At 42.5% G+C, this 17618-nt stretch overlaps 1 protein-coding gene across 3 annotated transcripts; it reads right to left on the bottom strand.

Moving 5' to 3' along the window:
- Positions 1-607: 607 nt before the first annotated feature.
- Positions 608-14057, bottom strand: LOC142370105 (uncharacterized). Of its 3 annotated transcripts, XM_075452543.1 has the most exons (16): positions 13970-14057; positions 9829-13120; positions 8597-8738; positions 8384-8509; positions 7857-7905; positions 7581-7717; positions 7202-7305; positions 6502-6612; positions 5907-6176; positions 5604-5686; positions 5287-5487; positions 4417-4486; positions 4222-4344; positions 3443-3498; positions 3222-3291; positions 608-1767 (listed from the first exon to the last, which is right to left on the bottom strand). In XM_075452543.1, exons 2-16 carry the CDS (start codon positions 13108-13110, stop codon positions 1642-1644), a joined length of 4950 nt encoding a protein of 1649 aa, XP_075308658.1. In that variant the 5' UTR covers positions 13111-13120; positions 13970-14057; the 3' UTR covers positions 608-1641. The 3 variants fall into 3 exon arrangements, with proteins under 3 accessions (XP_075308658.1, XP_075308657.1, XP_075308659.1); XM_075452542.1 differs by lacking the exon at positions 13970-14057 and having other exon boundaries at positions 9829-13215; XM_075452544.1 differs by lacking the exon at positions 13970-14057 and having other exon boundaries at positions 5604-5683; positions 9829-13215.
- Positions 14058-17618: the final 3561 nt, after the last annotated feature.

Here is a 17618-nt window from a genome sequence, read left to right as displayed (position 1 = left end):
TTTTTTCACATCTTTAATAAGTGAAATCAACGTGTTCTTCAAATAAAAATGATCAAATTTTCCTTTCGCTGTCATTAATCAAGTTAAACCCAAGCAAAGTCTGTGAGCCATTAGATTTCCATCAGTTTTATTAGACCTGTCAAACATTGTTAAGAGTTTGAAGTCAAACAGTCTTCACATATAGTTTTTCTCCTCTGTCACACTGTGGTTATCATTCAGTGGTCTTTATGTGTTTGAGGATGGAAATTGAGCTTCAACACATTTATGCGTTTAATTTCAAAGCAACATGTTAAATTAAGTACAATCCTATTAGATGTTCCTAATGTGGTTGTGACAACGGTGGATCAATTTGTCAGTCTAACACAGTGTATTTGATTAGTATTATGTCACATTCATTTTGGCTTGTAGCCTCCCAAGAATCAAATCATTCTCTTTGTAACCAAGTAACGAGTGTGGTAATGAGGCTCTTCTGCCACCTGCTGGTTACAGGGAGGAATGAACCTCATTTATTTTTAAAGGAGGACGTTTGGCGAGTACGAATGTTTGTATAGCAGTGATCGGATTAATCTGACTGATTGGGTCCATGTCAACATATACTATCAGACAGTTTTACCTCAAAGGCACTTCTTTAATATTTCATCAGTAATATGTACATCTGTACAGATTAACACGTCACAAGTGTGCCTGCCTTTTCTCCATGACGACGGCTTTACATTTAAAACTTTATATTGCAAACTGAAGAACATTTGTCACTACAGTCAAATTCATTCCCTGTTCTTCGTGCTGAAACAGAGCGTGCTGATGGACGCACAGGCGAACAGAGCGCACTGGACACCACGACACCGAGTTACATCAAACAGAATTTCTTTCTCAACACAAGACCAAAGCTTTAACACACAGAAAGCATTCCTGTTTAATAGAACTTAAAAAATACATACCAATAAATTCTAAAAGTGGAATAAGAAAAAAAATAAAAATAAATCCTGCAAAGATAAAAGAACATTCGGTGCTTTTCAAGCGAAACATACTTTTGAATTAAATTAAACCCTTCTGGTAGAAAGATCAAATAAATAGAGCAAAGTAGTTTTTCTTATTCATAACGAGTCCCAAAATCTCACTGATGTCTGAAAATAGAAACAAAGTGGGTAACTAGAGGTGATATCAATAGGAAAAGCGTCCTGTAAGTCCACAGCTGTGTTTGAGACTAATTAACACACACGTTAATAAGAAGAAATAATAACAGAGCATCCTGTACAGACGGAAAGAAGGAAACATACCATCAGCAAAACAGACTAAATCAAAATGAAACCTGGCTCTCTTTAAACTGACCTGAACTACAAACCAAGAAATAAAACAGAAGTAGCAGATCGACATTTATTCCAGGAAAGCGAAAGTTAGTTTTGACAGTGGCTCACTATACGCAGCCCGTCCCCACACGTGCACATTTCAGTGTCTGCAGAATCATCCTTAAAATGAGTTCATTAGAAGGCTGTGCGGCGCTTAATGCAGCGTTTCTAAACATGAATCCCGTTCATACACGCAGGATGATACGACAACACATTTTCAACTGATTTGACACATCAGACTAAAAAAAAGTAAGAACAAAAAAAAGTCCAAGTGTCTGTTGCTGGTTTTCTCTGATCACCAGGGAAGCGCGGCTGGTTCGGCCGCCTGACTCGCAGCTGAGGGGGCGTGGTCAGCGGGCAGCTCAGACTCGCTGCAGGAGGCTCTCTGGCAGATCTCAGCGTAGCTCGGTTTCTTGGACTCCTTGTCAATCAGACCAAAGCAATAAATCAGGATCACGCTCACAGCTTTTCTACATGTTTAAGACTTGGACATTAAACGTTCTCTGAGGTCAGGAAAGGCATTATTTCATCAGTCAGCCACAACATTAAAACCACTTACAGGCGAGGTGAATGACACAGGCCATGCTGTTGTTGGGTCATTGCCACACATCTGGATGATACTGTGACTCATACCACAAAACCCAAAAGTTGTTGCAGACAGAGCCCACCCCAGCAGCTCAGGGAGCACCAACACAATGCTCAGATCAAAATCCAATCATGCGTCCTTGGACTGAGCAGGAACCAGCCCAGTTCCTCCCTACAACCTACAGAACCCAACGTATCTGCTGCCAGACACCCGGGTCCAGACTCCCCAGGACTCTTCGACAGGTCCTGTGTTACTGTTGTATGTTTATTATCTTCCTTTTATGGGTTTTGCCCTTTTGTGTCACCAGAAAAGCGTCTCTCGCGCTCACATCGGCCGTAGCTCCACAGTGACGCCTTGGGTCTGTTTTATACCCTGGTGGAGGTATATCTGTTTACAGCATTCACAGCATGCGCAGACACACAGACGTGCAGCCCTCCAAAAGGGAAGAAGCTTTGCGCTGATCAAATACTGATTGGCTAAGTTAGCTGGAGCCGGCTGGAGCCAGGAGGGGCCGACAAGGACAAATATCACAATAAAGAGGAGGAAACGCCAAAAGCCATGAAAAGCAACCAAGAACAGGAGAAACAGTGGCCCGCTGCCCAAAGACACCACAACATCTAAATACGTGTTAGCGAGACAAAGATTCCTGCCAAAGAAATGCTAGATTCAGCAGGTCGGAGGCTGTTGGTTGTTCCTCACACACACTTCCACACTCGAGGCGACCGGTCCTTTCAGGCAGTGGCCCCCAAACTCTGGAACGCCTCGCTGCTTTCACTGAGGTGCTCTGAATCTCTCGACTCTTTTAAGAAGCAGCTGAAAACTTTTTTATTTAAGCAAGCTTTTAGTTAGACAGTAGTGAACTTACCCATGTCTCCACTTATATATATATATATATATATATATATATTTTTTTTTTTTTAATCTTTGTATGGTCTCTTTCGTCTTTTATGACTTTATAATTATTCATTTGTTTTATTTGTGGCATTTTCTTCAAATTGTTTTTATGTATTTGATTGTAAAGCACTTTGTGTTTTAAAGTTTACTTACTTACTTAGATATTGTGCCGGGGATGAAACACTCACACACAGCGAACTGCTGATTTGCCCCTAACCTGGACCGTTTGTCCCTGAGCTCAAACATTAATCTGCTACGTAAAATCCGACACATGCACGTGCAGTTAAGTATGTGTGCTCATACTTTACACTGCCAACATGACAGGTTAAAATGCATCTTTAACTGGCAATGAAAAAATATCACAGGGCAATAAGCTGTTACTGATTCCTTCTTACTGTGGCTGCTTCCTGTGAAAGCTGAACTGGCTCGGCCTCGCTGCTCATCTCTGCATTCTCCTTCGGATTCCTGCAGAGACAAACAGTCATCTGTTGCTGCTACATGACGGCATAAGAACCAGGCAGGTCAGTATTAAGTAACTAATGATTGTTAATTATGTTCAGAGTGAATAAACCTGGAAGAACAGTTTAAATGTTAAGATCAAACAGAGCCTTCTTACTGCTGTGAGTCGGGCTGAGGCTCCTCTGACACCACCGGCAGTGATGTGACCGGACCCTGTGAGCACAAAACATAAATCACTATCAACTATCTCTGAATGGAGGACAGTTTATATGATAATAAATGCTACTGAGATAAATGTATCTTAGTAGTTGAATAATATAAGATAAACACGTTTTCCTGCTTTAATTTGAAACTGTATTCATTTAAGCTTACGTCAGTTTCACTATTTATTTACTTAAAAGACTTATTTATTTTATTTTGACTTCTTCATACATTTTTTTAATTATTCTCCCTCATTGATTTATTTATAGATGCATTCATTTCTTTATTTCCATGTTTAAGTTTAATTAGAGGGGCGGTCTTTCAGCGCATCACATTTTAAGCAAACCCAGTCATTGACTTAGAAAACACAAACTAGCCCGGTCTTTCGGTTAACAAGCCATCTGTATCATAGCTTCTATACAGGAAGTACCGTTTTGCCACAATCTTATCTGTGAAGGCCTGATAATCAACCAATAGCCGAGCAGCTGAGCCCATGACAGACTTTGAGAGACTGTATTCATTTAACAAAAGTTTAAATGAATACAGTTTAAAAATCAAAGCAAATAAAAAAAAAACATTAATTTTAGAGGCTATTCAATTATTTGAGCACAAATTGTTTTGGTATTTATTTCAGTAGCATTTACGATCATATAAACTTATTTATTTAACCATTTATATATTTTTGTATTCATTTCAGATTGTGACAGTTTCAGTCTGACAGAGAGCGTGTGTTACCTTCGTGTTGGCATTAGCTGCGGGTATCGTTGCTATGGCAGCGTTTCCCGTCGAAAGAGGAGGGAAGCTGGTCAGGCTGAGCTCCGGAGGAGGAGACCGAGGACGAAGAGGAGTCATGGGATTCTGTAGAAACGCACAGCGGTCAGCTCACACTTTCAGCTCTGGAGCGTTAAAGCTGCTCGGTGGTTTCTGTACCTGACTGTTTTGAGAGGATCTTTCCCAGGACCTCGCGCTCTCTCTCCTCCTGTGGCTGAAGTTTGTTCTCCTTCAGTGCAGAGACATAAAGGAAAGTCGTTTTCAGAACATGTCTGTCGGATGGTTTCAGTTCCATTCTGAGTAAGCTTCTCAGAGCGACAGTGTGGAGACTCTGCAGTCAGCAACAACACGATGACTGAAGGATAAATATAAATGACATGAGCTACAACTTTACTGGTTTCATCATCTTGCTTTCTTGTTAGTAGCCTTTTCTGTTTGCTGCTATGGATAAATGTGTCTGCTCAGGCAAACTTTCAATCATACTTTGGTTTCCTGCTTGGATTCAGACTCTAAATCATGGAACTGCATCTAATTTGTTTCAGTACAACCAAAATGACTATTTTGGCACTTTCTTTGGTTTTATTTGACTCATGTCAAAGCTTCTGGTCCACTGGACTGTCAATGGAATAAAGCCAGAGGAGATAAATCAGCAGAGATTTCACTGTGTGTGATTTTAGTAGCACTTTTTTCTACCTGGTTTCGGTCCATTTGACCTCACACTTACAGCTCTGAGTTGGTTTGGAACAAGTCGAGGTGAATGGGAAATGGACCAAAACTAAAAGGAGGATGTCACCTTTTTTCCTCCTTGTTCCAGATCAAATGAAGTTAACTACAGGTGTTAAAGAACGTTCATCCTCAGTTTTTTCCACTCATGGTGGAACGTTAATATAACTGTTATTACATTCTAAGAGACGAACATCAGTAATTTGTCCTGAACTGTTTCTACTGCAGTTCATGGATAAACAGCCAGTAGAAAACAAAGCTCACCTAAATCACAAATATGTGAACACTGAGCTGATGTCTTGTTACCTTCCCCGTTCAGAAGTGGCCAACTGAACGTGCTTGTTGGACTCAGCCCGTCCACCCCTGCTCTGTCGGTGCAGGTTGCCGTGGGACCGGCCTCGACCTTGCTTTGTGGGCCAAGAGGTGTGATCCGCCGATAGCTGCTCTGATGACTGAGAGGAGTCACTCTGCCAACGATCTCCACAGTTAGACAACCTCGAGCCTCTCCTGGAAGAAAAGAACGACCAAACACCTCAGCGGCCGGCGTTTATATCAGAGCGTTTTAACAACAAACTGACAGCAAACAGAACATCGAACTCAGACACAAGACAGAGTGATGTCACCTCTGCCTCTGTGGGTTGTACGGTTTGAAGATGGAAGTGGCTGCTAATCCATTGATCAAGTCATTCATCATTAAGTGCGGCTGCTGGCAAAACAAACACAACGATAGCTTAATTAAACTGTTAATGACCTGTGAGACTGAAAGGTGTGAGAAGGAACCACATTCACATTCAATGAGGTAAAAATAACAGCAAACCAACAAAAATTAGAAAGATGAGACAGACATCATTCATCATCTGTGCCATGTGTGTTTCTGTTGTAAATTACTATTTCTTAGCACCACTTTAAGCATAAAAGGGACTAACCTCTGCACATTCTTGGTAACCCGTTGCAGCCGCCCACACCTCGTTGTTGAAATCATACAACTGTTGTGTGGGTACGTGGGTCGGGCAGGACTGCTGGAACGTGCTCGGGGGGAAGTAAGAGCCATAAGGACTGCTGCACTGGTCCAGCTGGATGGGTCTGTAACCATTTTTTGGGGCATAAGAATTGAAGGCCATTGTTTTGGCCTTAATCCTGGCCATGATGGGCTTTCCCTTAAACACCCGGACCTCTTCTCTGAGGTAGTTGTAGGCCTGAGGACATACACAGAGCATGCACGGCAAATAACTGTTTAAATGATTTGGTTTTCACATCATGCTTAACTGCACACTTTGGGAGCAGGTGCGAACAAACAAACAGCAATTTGAACCTTTCAATGTAAAATCATAACATTACAGTGGAATAACTTCTTAATCATCATTATATCATTTAGACTCTCAACATGGAATCAGCAATTAGAACACACAGTAATAGAAAAGTGATGTTAGGATATATAACAAACAGATCATTTCATTTTACATGCGACGACCCTGATGAACATTCCTTGGTGGTAAACTTCCCATCAGTCACCAGTTTTACCTGTTGCGCGTCAGCTTCCGATTCGAAGGTGATGAACAAGTTGTCGTTGTTCACAAACTCACAGCTCACAAACTTGGGCAGGTTTTCTCCTTCAAAGAGAGCTTCCACCTCCTAAACAGCAGCAGTGACATCACATGCACTGATTACTCAACATTCAATATGAACCTGCATTCCATCACCCATCCATCCATTTTCTATACCGGCTGAATCCAACTCAGGGCGTGTGGGGGGCTGGAGCCTATCCCAGCTGTCATTAGGGGAGAGGCAACAATATACAATCCCAATTGGGACATTTTATAGTGTTGTTAAAAGAAGCAGCACAGCAGCAAACAGCCCTGTCCCAACTTAAATGTGTTGGAGCAATGGATGAGACGGAGGATAATTTTCATCAAATTGCAAAATGTCTCACCTTTTACTTTTGATGTGTTTTCTATCTTCTGTTGTGAATAAAATGTTGGTTTATGGGATTTGAAAATGATTGAATTCGGTTTTTATTTACACTTAATGCAAGGTCTCCTTATTTTTTGTAACTCAGGTTGTAATCAATGTCATCTACTGACTGTGACATTAATCTGTCGACACATCAAGGTTTTCAGTCCATTTCAGTTTGAAAAGATGTGAGGAATATCGTAAAGACTACAGTTTAATAAAACTAAAGAGGGGGAGATGAATTGTGTTGGTGTAGCCGGGGGGCTCTTGCCTCATGAGGAGTGTTGTTAGGAATCTCACGCAGGATCACAACACACCGGCTCTGACTGGGCCGGACTTTCTGCCCACACGGGGTCACCTGGACCAGCGGCATGGCTACCAGCCAGGGAGAGAGAGAACAAGTCAGGACAACAACAGTCATCACTCGAAACACTACGGTCTGTTTGCTCCGAGTGAGAACTGTATCTTAAATTGTTTGGATAATAAAATGTTCTGAAAAGTGAAACAAACCAGAAAAGAAATACTGAATACTGATAATAATTACTGATACTGATAATTCTGTTTCCATATCGGTCTACTCACAGCATGATACACCCACATTAGATAACATTTCAGAAATATCAGAGACAAAAGCAGAAACAAACACTGACATTTCAGAATATCAGAGATGAGGTCCAGGTCTGTGGTGAGATGCTTGATCTTGTCGAGGCTGGCCAGAGTCGCAACAGAAACGTACTGGTCGTTGTCCATCTGAGACTGGAGGTAGAGGTCGCTGCCAAGGTGCTCCCTAAGGAGAGACAGGGGACATGACATGACATGACATGACAAACAAATGTAACAATCTAAAATTAGACTAATACAAGACCATGGCAACGACCTTGTTTCTTTGTTTATGAACTATGGGGGGAGGGGTGCAGTGTTGTTACCTGGTCAGACAGGACTCCAAAATTCTGCTCAGTTCCTCTCTGATCTGATCTGAAATCACAGGAATTCGTTTGAGCTACATTGTTTCTGCTACTTTTCTTGATACCCGGTTTCACTAATGATTTCTGGACAGCATATTAAGTCCACGCATTGCCTGCAGCTGCCCTTTCATGCATGTTTTATGCAATAGGAAACTGTCTCTTGAAATACTAAAATACTCTAGAAGTACTCTGGAGAGACGTCTGAAACAAACTGAGTTGCTGGACAAAAGTAGCAACTTACTTAGAATGATGTTTGATTCAATATCAAATATATGTAGAAAACAACACAAATAATAAAGTGCAAAGCAATTAGCATCACCAGTGCAGTATTTACCTGCACTTTAAACTGAGGGGCTGGCTGTATAAAGTCTGTTTAATCAGCAATTCCAAATGATCAGAATATTTGCGTTCTAACAAAAACAATTTCTCCAGATAATTCTAAAAAAATGTGTAAAAACAACTTAAAGACACCTGGAGCAGACTGATACCTGTAACAGGTGGGAGAGTGGACTCCCCGTTCAGTACAGGAGCTTCAGCAGTCAGCGTCTGGTACTCCACCGCGTTGGGAGCAGCTTCAGTCAGGCCCATGTTCACCTGGAACTCTGGCACATATCCTAAAAGAAAGGGAAAATAAACTCCACCATCACTCAGCACTACTTAACAGCCACTTCTGTGTGCTGTCAGAGACAACTCCAGCCCACCTTCCTGATTGGTCAGATCATTGGGAGGCTGTAGCCATGGCTCCTGAGGCTGCTGGTATGCAGTGATGGGGACATTAAAGCTGAAGTTTTGATCTGTCCATACTTGGGCATCAGGGTTAAGGCTGGGGGAAGCAGCAGGTTCCTGAAATTAGAAAGAAAAACAAAAACACAAATGTGCACAATATCAAACACATGATGCCAAGTTACAGAGGTAAAAAAAATTTTAATGATAGATGATGCATCTCAGTTTGTGCAAAAGTTTAAAGTCAACTCTGTGAAGACCACCAAAAGTCCACACCAAATGAAAACAACGTGACAGTCCACAGCTGTGAACAGTAACACTAAGCACGCACTGCATCTGATCCCAGACCCTGACATGAATGTTGATAACCTGCTACAGACTTAGGAGAACCTACAACTTTGTTACAAAGGCTGCTGTCCTTTGAGAGCAAACTTTATTCATACTTTTGTAGGGGTCAACATAATTTCAATGATATCCTTGCAATTGTCAGATGACAACAACAGAGAACAAACTGCAGATTCCCCAAAAGTGCCGAAGAAAACTTGGAAGGGGGTTGTAATTCATTTGATGCTTTGGTTCTTTTTGCAATTTTCAGAGGTGGAGCGCACCCTGGACAGGTCAACGGTACAAATTTTGTATTGTTAACTAAACCCCTACGAAAAGTGATCATAACAATATTTACAAACATTTATTTGTGGTTATCCTTATAGGTGCAGTTCTTAGTGTTTCCAAAAAAAAAACTCTTAATGAAAAGTATCATTTTACACTGAGTGTTTGAAACGCACTTAGATCCACTCACTTAAAATAATAAATTAAAGTCTTAACACTTTATCCATCTGTTTAAAAATGGATCTATAAAGACCACTTTCAGGTAACTGGTTTAAATCAGAGTTAATAAGTGCAAGCAACTGCATTATCACCACGTTATGTATTCCCTTATCTCAAACTTCACACTGTGTATGCAGGTTTTAGGAACATGTGTGAGAATTTACTGTACGTAGCTTTGTTTCCAACATGAAGTATTTAGGACATCTGCTTCCACTCCAGTTGCATTCTGTGGTTAGTTTTTGCAAGAGTGCCTCAAAACATAATATAAATTACTCATTCTACAGAACCACAGTCCACTTTTTGTTTTTTTCTTGGGAATAAAGCCATGATGCTGAAGGTTTTCACTCAGCCCAGTCAGACCACATGTTGAGTGAACACTTACAGGCTGAGAGCAGTTTGTGTGCCAGTCCCACACACAGGATCCCTGAGGCATCACAGTGCTGTAGGGGTAAGCTCCCAGCAGAGCCATAGTGGGTTGAAGCTCTGTGACGGCTGGTGGGAGCAGCTCTGCATCGCTGCCCTTCTTGTTCTCGCCCTGGTTCGGCTCAGCCTCAGAGGCCCCCCGCGCCCACCCCCCAAAGCTCTCCTCCAGACCCAACCTGATCCAGGTGTGGGGGTAGAGACGGCAGACGGAGGAGTCCGCCTCCTCTCCCAGCAGCTCAGACACCATCTCCCTCATCCCGCCTTCTTTCTCTCCCTCCTCAGCAGCAGGGGGCGCTCCCTGATCCAGGAAGTGAATCTCGTACGATGGAGTTGAAGCATAAATATCGATCTGACCTGGGTCCACAGCAATCATGGTGTGAGCCTCTCCGGAGCTCAACAAAGTGTCGATCTGATGACTAATTTCATCAGGGATTTTGGACCCGTCACATGCATCTAAAGTTTCAGAAAGTGAATCTCTGTGACTCTCAGAAAGAGTGTAACTGTCCAAAGCAGGGGGCTCAGTTGACAAGATGTTCATTTCCATCTCATTCATCTCCTCTAAGTAATTTCCATTTGATGAATCTTCCAGTTGTGGCAAAATGTCAAGGATTTCGTGCTGAATGCCAGCTTCAGATTGAGGGTTCCTGCAGTCAGAGGCAACACTGGAGGTAAGTATTTTTGTGGGTTCAAAGGCTGGTTGAACGATATGGGAGTGCCGCTCCACTGCATCTACGGATTTAAGATGGACTGGCATCACAACGAGCTGGTCAATGTAGGTCAGCTGCTCAGCTGCTGTCTCCTCTACTTTGTGCTCTGATGGATTTGTCTCCTGTTGGATTTGGCTGCATCCACTCTCAGCGGCATCAACTTCAACAGACTCAGATGTGCACAGGGAGAAAGATGAGGGAGGCGGAGTAGAGGAAGTGCTAACAGAAAGCTCACTTTCAGCAGGAGGAGGCTGTGTGAGAGGAATGTGGCTTGAATCCTCGATGCCGCTCTCAGATGTCTCAGGGCCCTGAGGAGTGATGCTTTCATTCACACCCGCACAGTCGGCAGACGGGATGTCAAACTTTTCATTACTCGCCTCTAGGAGAGAAGTGTTTTGGCCCATTTCAGGTAAACCGATGGGAACATCAACTCTCACAACAGGTTTGCTTTGCTGATGAATTTCTGCTTTTGGAGCTTCAACTGCCTGTTCGAAGTCTCCATGACAGACGACAAATTCAGCTTTTACGCCAGAGCTGTCAAACACTTTGTCACAGGAACCAAACCCGGGATCGTTAATCTGACGGTCACTAAATATCGTCGCTTCAACATCGTGGTTTCTGAATTCAAATGTTGGCTTGTTTGAATAAACATGTAAATCGACGGAGCCACACTGCTGAAGCGTGCTTTGTGTTGAACCTGAGTGAGGCGTCAGGTTTGTGTGGCCAGAGAGGGAGGCCATTTTAGTAGGCGGCGAAGACGATGAAGAGATGGTGGAAACTGACGACACCTCAGTGAGAGTCGTACCTACTGTGCTGCTGTGACCAACATCCCCCTCTGCGCTGGTGCCTCTGCAGATACTCACAGGAATGGCCGCACTCTGCAGGCGGGATTTATTTGTCTCAATCTGCTCTCCTGACAAACGGAGTACATCCACCTCCTCTTCCTCCTCCTTGTGTAGCCGTTTGATGTCAAGATTCAAAGATGTGGGGTTCAAATAAGAAGTGTTGAGTTCAGGAGTTTCAGTGGATGTTTGTGAACAGATGATGTCCTGCTTTGCTCCGAGTTCAGACTGATGCAGATGAGTGCTTACAGGACCACAATCAGAATCCAAGCTCTGATCTACTTTCCCCTGAAAGTCAAACGCACTTTCCTCCGTCACAGTACAGCCTCCCACTGATGCCCTGCGGCCCTCCTCTGATCCCTTACTTTTATATTCATTACCTGAATGAAAACATGGCTCTGTCACTGTTACCTCCTCTGACATCTTTGCTGTCCGATCTTCAGCACATTCATTCTTCAGCTCCGCATGTGTACATTCACCTGCGTTTGGCTTCATGGCGTTTGAAACATCGTATGTGACAGCATCTGTGTCCTTTGGAGGTCTCTGAAAATTCAACACGTTATACTGACAGCTGTCTAGTGCGGATGCCTGAGGGTCCTGTCCGCTTATATGAGGGCTGGTCAGGGGCCAAGTGTCCACCTGTTGAGGGGGTACGCTTTGTTGTGGTGAGGCGGTTTGCTCTGCTGAGAGTTCTTCAGCAGCATGGGACTGCGTAGAAGCTGCTTCCTTATCATGTGACTTGCTCGGCATTTCAGATTCTTTGACATATGTATGGTCACACACTTTAAATGCCTGTGATTGGCTGGAGACTGGATCTTCTACTGTGCAGGGTGGAGCAGCTGTTTCTCCTTCAGCTCCACGCAGTGCATGTGTTGCTCCAGCTGTTTGGCACTGGTTGTGTTCACGGTCATGTTCAAGGTCTTCGGCATCGATGGAACATATGCTGTAGAAGCTCCGGCTCTTTGTTTCCATAACACGACAAAGTGCAGTCGTGCTGATGCAGGTTTCCACGCTATCCTCCTCCTGGTGTTCTGCTTTGGAGGAATCCCATTGCGTCCCCTGACACACACTGACCACCTGAGGCGGGTTGTGTGGAGTCTCGCTCTCTGTGAGCCCGCAGCGTGCGGAGGCTAACCTGGCAGGAGCTGACTGACAGCCTGCCGGCTTGTACTTTGTCTTCTCCTCTGGGAGCTGACTGAACCATAATGCCTTGACTCTTGCATTGTCCAAAATCTTCTGTTTGAACGGGCTCTGTGTGGGCACCTCCATATAAGGAGCCGGCTCACAGCAGGGCCTGGCAATGCATGTCACGCTAGCAATTGTCTCCCTGTTTGTATGTGTGTTTGTGCTGGCTGTGATAAGAGTAGCCTCCTTCTCCTCATGAAAACTTGCCGGTTTCAGATCCTTCCCGGTCTGTATGTTGCATTCCCTGCTGGATATAACCGGCTCAGTACAAACTTTGTAATCCAGTTCTGGATGACCTTCCTCATCTTCCAAAGCCTTCGCATCAGTTTGTCCGTCCCGCACACTTTTCTCTTCTTCCTCCAGGCACACGTGTTGAGCTAGAGCTGCAGCGTTCTGCCTGACCTGCTCCGTTGCCTTGTTCAGTCCACTTTGGGTTGGGGACTGTATTAAACTGCTCCTCTCATTCTGTAGGCCAGGGTTGAGCTCTTTACTAAAGCAGCACCCCATCTTCTTCGGCCTAGAGTGGGAATAAAACAAAAAACTGCTATGGCCACACACACCAAGAGCCTACACAACATGAGACAAAATCATGAGCAGCTCCTCACGACGGCTCAGCCACACGCGGAAAGAGAAACGACCCCCTTCGCCCCCTGCCTTGTCCCAATCCTCCCATGCCCTCCCCCCCTTTTCCCCTTCCCAGCCCAGAATAGCAAATGTTAAGGAGCTCACATGTCCCTGCCACTCAACACAGGCCCGCACATTACTTTTGTGTGTCTCTGTGTGTGGGGGCATATGTGATAGACCTGGTTAGGCTACAGTTTGAGAGGGGTCAGCACATGGCCCATGGTCCAGCAGCCACCAATCACAGAACAGTGTTGAAACAGTGTCCTCTCCTTCTTCTCCCCTCACCATTTACTTCTCTTTCTAGCCCACTGATACCTCTCACATGCAGTTACATCACAGGATTTACAAACACATCTCAGGATAACTGAAGAGTACTCATCACAACATTTTACACTTGCTGACTTGATCTGTCTTATCCAAAATGTCTAATCTGTACACTGGATTTTTGGATAAACCATCAGTTGCTTTAAGCTTCTTCATACTTTTCCCCTTATCTGAGGAAAAGATGTGCGAACAACGATTGTCATCTGCTATAAAGACTGTACAGGCTAAGTTGTGATTATTAGTGCAAAAAAGTTGACGTTTTCCAACAAAATTTGAATTTCAGTGATATAAGAGAAGAAAAAGTTATCTCCAGACAAGTCAATGTGCTAGACTGAATTGCTGAGTAGTCACATCACTTCACGACAGGTACAGATTTATCTAAAAAGTGTCTGTGTAGTGATGATTGAGGCTTTAGTACCTGGTAAACGTAGTAGTAGCCAGGAACAAGCTCTCCGAGCGTTAACTGCACCTGTAGATCAGCTGGATACAGTGGATTCTGGTCTGACGTCATGTGACACGGGCTGGAGGGGAAGTGTACAGGACAAGTGCTGCTGCTGTTGCTGGTCACCACGGAGACTGGCAGGAGGAGCAGGGCAGAGAAGGAAGTGAGTCACAACACCAGCTGGCACAGCTAGATTACTCAATATGGACTAAACTGAAAAATCCTGAAAAGCTGAAAAGATCCTCCCAGGTTGGTCACTGACGTCTACTTTTATCACTCACTAGAGCTTCTTTTTTTTTTCTATTAACTAATATGAAATGACAAAAATGGACACGGTTTACCAGACAGGAAAACACCAACTTTAAACGTTTTCCTCCGACTGACAAACAGCTGAAAGATTAAAAAATTAACTAAATGCAGATCCCATTTGTCAAACTTTAGTTGTTTTCCAGTGTTTTAGTTTAATGGGAACATTTCTTAAACTGTACGAGTTTTAACCAACTTGTTTTAACACAATCTCAATAAAACGAGGCTGGAACGACCTGCATCACATCACATTAAGGACCACTCTGTTAGTAGATCCTGGTGGTAAACTAATGAGCAATAGCTTTAAAATTAATTTACAATGTTCACCCATCAAATCTTTTTCTGCTTTTCAAGAATCAAGAATCTTTATTGTCACTATGCAGGCATAATGAACTTTAGTTCAGGAACTATTGGCTTTGTATACACAAAAAATATAAAAAGATATCTAAATAATATACAAGAGAATAAAAAATAGTAAGTTAAAGTAAAAAGTAAAAAGGTAAAAAGTTGTCCTCCTTTTGCTTTTGCTTCTTATATAAAACTGAAACAACAACAGGCTCCTTAAAGTGTCTCTGAGAGGATCTTGGAAACTAACCGACACTTCTTTGTGTCATTTTCTGACATTTTACTGAAAAAGCTATAAAAATAATCACAGTTGATTTTGAAAATGATTTGTGAGCTAGAGCTGAGAAAGATGATGACGGTGCAGGCATCTTTGTCAGGGTAGCTGTAATTTGATCAGCTGTAAACATTTCTTAGACATATTTCTTTATTCATATCGACAAACAGAGACAATGCTGACACAGCTCTGTTACATAAATACTCATTTAGGTTCAGCACCTGTTTCTCAGCTGGCATTATTACTGTATTTATCACAAGATGAAAGAAAACGGAGCAAAACAAACATGACATGAGGACACAGGACCACACCTGTGTCCAAACCTTTGACTGCTTTATATGATCCAAATTAAAAAACCCAAATCAGTTATCCACCAATTTCCACTAACCTAAATATCTTTGCTTTCATGTAACATTCAGAGGAGACAAAAATGTGAAACCCTCCTCTTTGAAATCAACAAAATAACTTTACACACCTGTGTAGTACTACATATCATATCATGATATTTTTCATGTAAATCAAAGTTGACGGTGGAACAGATTACCCTTAAATGTCTACAATATCCTTTATCAATTTCCTTTACAGGGGCTGAAACTACCTTTCAAAAGAATACGCAGCATCACATAATGTGCTAATTAATACCTGATTCAACCTGCTTAACTAATAAATAACCCAAATAAGCAGTCTAAAAGGCGCATTAACCATGTAAATGAACAGTCTGGGTTTAATCTATTGGACTAACTAGAATGCCTATCAAAGGCTGCCGTTATGATGCCATCATAACGGTGAAGTATAAAGTTAAGAAAACTTTTGCCACAAAAAGCAAACGAAGTGTGACCGAGTTAACTAAAACCATATGTTACTTACTGTGCTTTGTTTACATCACTTCACCTTCTTATCCCCGCACAGACTTAATGCCGCTTGGCTAAAGAAAATGATAAACCCATAACTAATTTATAGCAGTGTGTATTTGAGAGGAAAAGTTCGTCCTTAACACCCAGCTTGAACTAAATTTGATGACACAAACTGATATTTAACGGCTACATTTTACCGTTAGCTTGAAGACCTTTGCAAGCTAACTGAACGCTATATTACGGTGACTTTACAAAGTCAGATAGTCGTAATATAGCGTGATATACAATATTTAAATGTTTTTAAAAACGCACATTCGCATAAAGACATTGCTCTAAAAACATCTATGGTATAAGCAACAAATATCCAACTTAACACTTGTTTTACTCTCAGTTTACCTGCCAGGTCTCCGGAGTTATTCACCTGAAAGACAGATCCTCACGGCGCCGACAACCTTGACAGGTGAAGTTAAACCAGACAAAACCTTTAAAAGCACACTCTTGTGCAACTGCTGGTTAAGTTAACCGAGGTGACACCTTTCGTCTTCCGGTATGTGAGAAGCATTTCAGCTGAAAAGCAGCAGCCCCGGACCCGCCATTTACGGTCAGTTAACCGAGTTAACGTCCATAAATCGAACGACAACAATAGCGTTGCAGAAGCTAACGGTCACCGCCGGCTACGTCCGTGTAACACAGTTTAGCTTTCCACGCGTAAAAGCGGGCTCTGTCCGGGTTTTTTTCACGGAAAGAGCCGCAGGAACTCACCTGGAACCTGCTTCCTCTGTGGACGGTGGTCACGGTGGGCTGCTGGGCGTCTTTCTTGCGGCGTGTTGGTGGGCGTGCGACTTTGTCCTTGTTTGCTTCCATGTAACCACCTGTTAATACTTTCCCAGTAAACTCTGGTTGCTATGGAAACGGAGTTTAACAATCTTAAATAAGCATCGTATTTCACGGAATCATGGGCCCCTTAATTTGTTTGCATACGTGAGAGCTATAAGAGTAATAGAGCTATACTAATCATTTTATGAATCCTGCACACAAGTGCATATCTATTAATTAAATCTAACTAAAACTTAATGAATATCACTCAACATTACAACTGATATTATGTATTATTTCTATTAGTGCATAATGCATTTCCATTTACTTGAGTACATATATGCTAATGTTAGGTTCCTGACTAATACATATTGGTGGAAGTAAAATCTTGCCTTGAAAACTTTGTTTTTGTAAAACTACTTATATGTGTTCAGAAAAAGGACTTATACATATTTTTTAATATCCTTGATTGGCCAGAAACCGCATGTTAGCCTTGGAGATGAGAGTCTCCTCCTCTCATTGCCACATTTTCTTTTCAAATTAATTGTTGCGTACTTACAATTTGAGGAACTAGAGTAAAACTTGTGAACATTTGGTAGCCTTATCTGGACTTTGCTATATAGGAGTTTCACTGATATCACCATAGGCTCAAGAAGGTAGCCATTTTGGAAGAGATATACTACTACCTTGATATGGATTTACAGTCAGGGTAAAAAGAAAGTACATCATCTTTCAATCAGAAGGTTTTACCAATGAGGATAAGGATGCACCCTTATAAAAACAACAGAACATGCTCTGATTAACTGATCATTCAGTAAGTTTGAGCACCTCCATAAAAGCAGAAGTTTTGTCACTTTTCTGGTCTTAACCAGGAAAGACATCAGCAATGATCTTAGAGAAGCTGCCCATCATTCTGGGAAGGGTTATAAGACCATTTCCAAACTATTTGGAGTCCATCATTCTACAGAGAGAAAGATTATTCACAAGTGGAAAACATTCAAGATGTCAATCAAGGAGTGGAGTCCTAGCA

Source organism: Odontesthes bonariensis, chromosome 20, assembly GCF_027942865.1.
Source record: "Odontesthes bonariensis isolate fOdoBon6 chromosome 20, fOdoBon6.hap1, whole genome shotgun sequence".
In the NCBI taxonomy this organism is placed as follows: domain Eukaryota; kingdom Metazoa; phylum Chordata; class Actinopteri; order Atheriniformes; family Atherinopsidae; genus Odontesthes; species Odontesthes bonariensis.
This window is presented reverse-complemented; position numbering and strand designations above follow the sequence as displayed.

Bases quoted from the DNA above. Each gene is read 5' to 3' on its own strand.
- LOC142370105 (XM_075452543.1), bottom strand. From the start codon at position 13,110: ATGGGGTGCTGCTTTAGTAAAGAGCTCAACCCTGGCCTACAGAATGAG. The intron at 8,510-8,596 runs GTGGGCTGGAGT...CCTTTCTTTTAG, and splicing joins TGATCTGACCAATCAGGAAG to GATATGTGCCAGAGTTCCAG. The intron at 6,177-6,501 runs GTAAAACTGGTG...GTATGTCCTCAG, and splicing joins CGGAAGCTGACGCGCAACAG to GCCTACAACTACCTCAGAGA.